Source organism: Dipodomys ordii, unplaced genomic scaffold (assembly GCF_000151885.1).
Source record: "Dipodomys ordii isolate 6190 unplaced genomic scaffold, Dord_2.0 Scaffold23, whole genome shotgun sequence".
Taxonomy (NCBI): Eukaryota; Metazoa; Chordata; class Mammalia; order Rodentia; family Heteromyidae; genus Dipodomys; species Dipodomys ordii.
In genome coordinates, this window is record NW_012267239.1 from 11,644,142 (window position 1) to 11,650,356 (window position 6,215).

The 6,215-nt window shown below is 55.0% G+C and overlaps 1 protein-coding gene across 3 annotated transcripts; it reads left to right on the forward strand.

Moving 5' to 3' along the window:
• Window positions 1–5,442: 5,442 nt before the first annotated feature.
• Window positions 5,443–5,997, forward strand: Grem1 (gremlin 1, DAN family BMP antagonist). 3 transcript variants are annotated; one of them, XM_013014473.1, is made up of 2 exons: window positions 5,443–5,556; window positions 5,680–5,997. In XM_013014473.1, the coding sequence occupies exons 1-2, from the start codon at window positions 5,443–5,445 to the stop codon at window positions 5,995–5,997; spliced, it is 432 nt and encodes a 143-aa protein (XP_012869927.1). The 3 variants fall into 3 exon arrangements, with proteins under 3 accessions (XP_012869927.1, XP_012869928.1, XP_012869926.1); XM_013014474.1 differs by having other exon boundaries at window positions 5,443–5,469; XM_013014472.1 differs by having other exon boundaries at window positions 5,443–5,997.
• The last annotated feature ends 218 nt before the right edge of the window (window positions 5,998–6,215 follow it).

The following is a 6,215-nucleotide window of genomic DNA, read 5'->3' on the forward strand; positions in this document are numbered from 1 at the left end:
GGGCCTCCCCGGACCCCGCGCCCCTCCCCGGACCCCGCGCCCCTCCCCGGGTCTCCCCGGACCCCGCGCCCTGGCCGGAGCTGCAGAGGGCAGCGCCAGCCTTGGCGGGGCTCTCAGGCCTTGGTTGCTGCTCGTCGGTTCTGGCCAGGGGTCGTCCCAGAGAGGACAGCGAGTGCAGGGCAGGGGAGGGCAGGGGACAGGGGATGGGAGGGGACGGGGGAGGGCAGGACTTTCCTTCTGCCGGGCTGACAAGTTAAATCCTAGCCCAGGAGCGGCATGACACCCCTCCCTCACCTCCAGGGCCGCCCCTCCCCTTTTCCTTTTCTCTTCTGGGGGCAGGGCCAGGGCTTGACAGCAGGACTTCCCGAAGCAGTGAGCAAAAATATCCTAAGAAACCAGATTTTCCTTCCCAGCCCTCCCGCCCCGAGTCCTCCAATGTGGGTGACAAGATTCTTGGGTAAATTGCTCTGTTGGAACCGTTAGGACGTGCTGGTTGAGAGCTCTTTAGGAGCAGTAGTGGCTGGTGTGTGCGTGTGTGCGTGTGTGGTGCTTGACCTCAGGTCATTGTAAGAAGTAGTCTTTTGTAAACTCTAATTTCGCAGGTTTCCTATTTTCTTAAGAGCTCATGTCGAGTGAAACGTTTCGGTAACCCAGGGTCTGTAGGAAATCCAGGTGACATGCAGCCCCCCGCGCTTCCCAGCGCACCCGCCGCCTATTTATTTAAGCAGAAGGTGTCCATGACCTGGGTCCTGGTGGCCAAGTATTAAAAATGATACAATGGGAAGGAATGTCAGCCACAGATATGCTCCAAGAAACGCCTGCTGGCTGCAAAGTGATCGAGTGTATTCTGGAATGGAAACTAAAAGAAGGCCAGGAAACCTTTACTGGAGAGGAGAGGGGCGGGAGAAAGAGGGATGAGGGAGAGGGAGAGGGCAGGACCGGAGAGGGAGAAGAGATGGGGGGAGAGGGACAGGAGAGCGGACACACCCCGCCGAAAGCCACCCGAGCCAGATGCTGCCAGCCTGGGTCTGACAGCTGGAGAGTTTTCTTCCCCTCTGACCCAGGCTGTCAGAAATCAGAGGGGCAGCAGCAGCCCCCGGACTGGGCAGGTCTTTCCCTTCCTATGTAACCTAAGGATACAGAAGAGCTAACTATCAGACTTGCTGTATTCTTCAAATTCTGCTGCCTGAGAGAACAAGTCCACGCGTGGTTCTTGTGAAGTACGGAGCTGAGATGCGCTGAGCCCTGGCTCCACCGACGAGCCGTATGAGCTGGAATAGATTCCCGGCTGGTAGAAGGAAGAGTATCAGCTACCTCGTGATTTGCTGTGAAAAATGAATGATAAGATTGGGACAGAATTGAGCACAGTGCCTGGCAGAGCCAAGGCGGAACACGGAGAGCTGGCCTCTGTTCTCAGTGGTGGCGTAGGAAGAAGTACTGACACGGGCAGCTGGGACGAGGCCCCGAGGCTCTGAACTTACCACCACGCCCCCCCTTCCCACAGCGGCGAATGCATCCAGCTCTACCGCACACAGCCGGCCGCACTGTCACTCCCTGGTGCTGCTCAGTGAACCCTTAACGCTGTATACTTTCTGGCTCGTTTCCTGTTCACCTCAGAACTGCATACAGCCTTCAACTCCACTGACGGACACCCAAGGATGAACGTGGCCCTAGGGAGGTGATCCCCTGCCCAGCCGGGTCTCACCGACGTGGTTTTAGGAACAGGGAGGCTATTGGTGAAGAGATTTTCAACTTGTAGGGAATGAGGTTTTATTGAATGGTATACCAGTCTGCAATTCTTATATCCTGGATTCAATTTGCCTGGAAAAAAAAAAGCGACCTTACTCTAAGAAATTCTCTACTTACTTTATTAGTAGAGATTATTATTTCCATTAAAGTTCAAATTGAAAATAATCTTTGAGTTTCCCAGAGATCTAGTCCTGAAAAAAAAAAAAAAGGAACAGATGGCTTTATAAAACCTGTCTTGAATGTGGCGTATTTGCAGTCAGTCCAGCCATGTTTTATGCTGGGAGAATGTTTCATGTGGAATGTCTGTCCTCAAACTTGATTCACCAGGAGGACGTGACCAGAAGCTGGGCAGATACTTGGCTTCACTGTAATTCTACGTCAATTCTAACTCTGTTGAACTGACTATAGGAGCGTGGCCAAGGTTGCCTGGCCACTTTGAGAAATATGCTTAGGGGAGTTGAAGGGAGCTGGCCCAAGCTTTCACAAAGACATAAAGGTCAAACATGACCATTGTGTTCCCGATCTGCAGAAGTCTGTCTTCTCAGAGCCTGGGAAGGCTCCGGTGAGTGCCGGACCTATGTGTGGGGAGGGTGGTGGTTGATACGCTTACCTTGCTTGTAGGTGTTCAGTCTCTGTCACTAGGGGAAAGTAGGAAGAAAGCGTAAGGCAGAGAAGATAGGCATGTATCCTTTGAGATAAACGGGCCCTGTGCAGGGAAGATCGCTGGTGGAGAACAGTCGCAGAGAAAACTTGCCATGAAACTAGTATTGTGTTGCTGAGCAGAAATGCATGAAGGGGAGGTTGAGTAAGGTTTGGGATGAAGGATGATACCATCTGCAGGGGGAATAAAGGGAGAGAGGTTGGTGGGTGTGGGGGTGCACACTGACTTCATATGATACGGCCACATTGACTGACGGAGCCCAGCCACTTTGGAAATGGAAACAGCCACCAAGTGTTTGTAGCGAATGCTGGACATGGGTGATCATCTGTAGGAACCTAAACCTGGAATTTTTTTTTTGATCCCACGGCCGGCCCTTGCTTGTTGTGGATGTGGATAACAACCATTTCGATGTCCTGCGTGTTGGTAACGTTGAGGAAGCGCAGGTCACTTGGTGGCAGTACGGTTGTGGTTCCCAGGGTGTGCATTCCCATCTCCCCCACGAGTAATCGAGATCCGCTTGGAGGCGGGGCGGGCTTTGGGGATTGCCACTGAGCCCGGCAGGGTCTGGGTCTTACTCAGGTAGAACATCCCAAAGCACACTGGGTAATCTACTTGATCAAGAGAGAGCAGCAACGTTCCCAAGTCTTGGCTGGTTAACACCCTCCATGACGTGGGTTTTCACACCGAGGAACCAAAAGCCTCACGGCACTAAGGATATTTTTAAAGCAGTCTCTTAAAAATGAGGAACTATTTACTTTCCCCTGGTAATCAATCTTAGGGGGAGAAGCACTTCTTCTTTAAAGAAAAACAAGCCTGTTACTCCAGACCTCTTGGCTTCTGGGGTCCACACACTCCCTGAGGAACAGGAACTTTGTCTCAATTGAGTCTGAAAGCCACTGTTGACTGATTTTGAGTTGAGTGCCTTACTGCTGAGGCAGTGTGTCCATTGGCTTCAATTAGAAAATAAACCCCACAGGATCCCCGAGGGACCAGGTACAAGTTGGGAACATTTGGATCTTGCCTTGAAAAACAAAACAAGGGCCAGGGGACTCAGCGGGCCTCGTGGATTTTCTAGTAGTCAGGGTCGGAAACCGGAGGGTTGCTGCTGGCTCTGGAGAAGCATTTGAACATGCGAAGAACAGGGCTGGGGGTGTGGGCAGAGCACATGCCTGCCACGCACACGGCCTTCGGTTCCATCCCCAGCACCCAAACAAGAACAGCTCCGTCTTCAGAACCCAAGGAGCAGACACTGACGTCTGCGCTTCACAATGCCAGCCACCGAAGGTCAGGCCCTAACTAAGCGCTCGCGACACTCAGAGTAGACAGAGTGTACATTGTCCCAGCACAGCTGCAAACGTCAGGAAGACAGAGTGGAGGACATAGCGTCGGCCTGCTGTGAGGCCGGCCTCCGGCCTCTGAGGGCCAGGCCGGGAGGACAGGGCCAGCCCGAGGGCGCACAACACAGATCTCAGCCCTGAATTAAAGGAAAAACTTGTGAGCGCTTCTCAAGTTCTCATTGCGTCTTCCGGGAGACGGAGTGTCTGTGGCTCAGGTCCATAACTAGACTTAAATAAAAAGACAAAGGAATTATGATTATCTGTTACTGGGGCAAAAAATAGCCCCGTTCAAAGAACGGCAGCATTGTAACAACAGCCCGGGGACGGAACTGAGTGCCACATTATCAGCTTCCAACCTGCCCCTGCCCCAAGCCAAGGGAAGTGCGGGAAAGGTGACACATGTAAGGACATTTTAAGTGTGATATTGAACTATCTTATTAGCCTCTGGGCTGGTGGGCCTTCGCTGGCCAGGGACTGGCCATTAAGGGGTGTGGATGCATGCTGCCTTGCACGTCTAGAGGCTAAGGTGATGCTCAGCTCTGCTGCTAGTGAGTGGCACTTGGACATGATCATGCGTAACACCGGTGTCCAGAAGAAAGCATGAACACGGGTCTGCCTGGCTGTGCAGGTCCAGGTCTGCAGGGGACCTGAGGTGACAGTCGGGGACCCAGGCTGCTCTCCCTGAAAGGCACCTCCTTCTGGGAGTCTGTGTTCAGCACTGGTCCCAGAGAACTGTCAACCCTGAGAAACTGACCGCCAGAGTCCAACTGCTTCATGCCTCTCCCTCCCCCCTCCCTCCCCCCTTCTCTCTCTTGCCAGTCCTGGAGCTTGAACTCAGAGCCTGGACTCTGTCCCTGAGCCTCTCTGTGCTCAAGGCTAGCACTCTATCACTTCAGCCATAGCACCACTTCCGGCTTTTTCTGTGTCCGATACTGAGGAATCGAACCCGGGGTTCCATGCATGTTAGGTGAGCACTCTACCCCTGAGCCACCTTCCCAGACCTCTTGCTTCTCTATCTCTGTAAACACTATCAAAGCTCTCCTTTCTCCGTGCTACTCCGCTCCATCATTTTTCTGTGTTTGCTATCCGGGGCATTGCCGTGTCTTGCTTTTCGGGTATATTTGTTTAAGCCGTTATTTGCCTCTGCCCTCTAGGACCCATAGCTAAGTCCAGTTCCATCCAGAATACTCATTGCTATTGAGGTATTCAAGATGCCCGTGCTATTAATATGAATATTTGCAGACACCCGTGGCATTGCCGCCACCATTTTCTACCTTTGAACACTGGTTTGTGTGCCCGGCCAGGGAGCGATGACAAACTGTACCCCTGGGAAAGCGGGAGCGTGTCCACCACGGGGGAGGCGCTGTGTCCTCTGGGGCTCTCCCAGCCACATGCCGTCTGGTCTTCCCCGTCAGTCTCTGTCCAGTGTCTGTTCATACCGTCACATGCAATAACGAATGCTGCAACGTGACCATAGGCGAAGTCGGACTTAAAGGTGTCAGAGTCCAGGAGGATTCGGGGGGGGGCAGTGGTCACCTCACAGCTTCAGGGCCGGCAGCGTAACGGGAACAGCCGATCCCGTCCCTAGAGCTGTGACACAGCCACCTGCAGGCCCGCAGGGGCCACGCCAGGCGGCTGCTACTGTCCACTTTGAAAGAACTGACTTCTTCCATTTCTGTGTCTCCCTCCTCCAGCATGAGCCGTGCGGCCTACACTGTGGGAGCGTTGCTTCTCCTCTGGGGGACCCTGCTACCAGCGGCCGAGGGGAAAAAGAAGGGGTCCCAGGGGGCCATCCCGCCCCCCGACAAGGCCCAGCACAATGACTCGGAGCAGACTCAGTCGGTCCAGCAGCCTGGCTCCAGGGGCCGAGGCCGGGGCCACGGGCGGGGCACAGCCATGCCCGGGGAGGAAGTCCTGGAGTCCAGCCAAGAGGCCCTACACGTGACGGAGCGCAAGTACCTGAAGCGGGACTGGTGCAAGACGCAGCCGCTGAAGCAGACGGTCCACGAGGAGGGCTGCACCAGCCGCACCATCATCAACCGCTTCTGCTACGGCCAGTGCAACTCCTTCTACATCCCCAGGCACGTGCGCAGGGAGGAGGGCTCCTTCCAGTCCTGCTCCTTCTGCAAGCCCAAGGCCTTCACCACCATGACCGTCACCCTCAACTGCCCTCAGCTGCAGCCGCCCACCAAGAAGAGGAGGGTCACCCGCGTGAAGCAGTGCCGGTGCATCTCCATCGACCTGGACTAGCCCTGCAGCCCACCCCGCCGCCCAGAGCCCGGCCCAGACCTCCCATTCCGCCTGGTCTAACCTAGAGGCCGGGAGGGCCGGCGGCCACCTCCTGGCCGCCTGCTTGTGTGCCGTGTGTGCGCAGGCACACGCGGTACCCGTGGGTGTTTTCGTACGCCAGAAGGACCCATCTGTGACCCGGGCCTCTGCTGTGGCTGGCTTGGAAGAGGAAGGTCTGA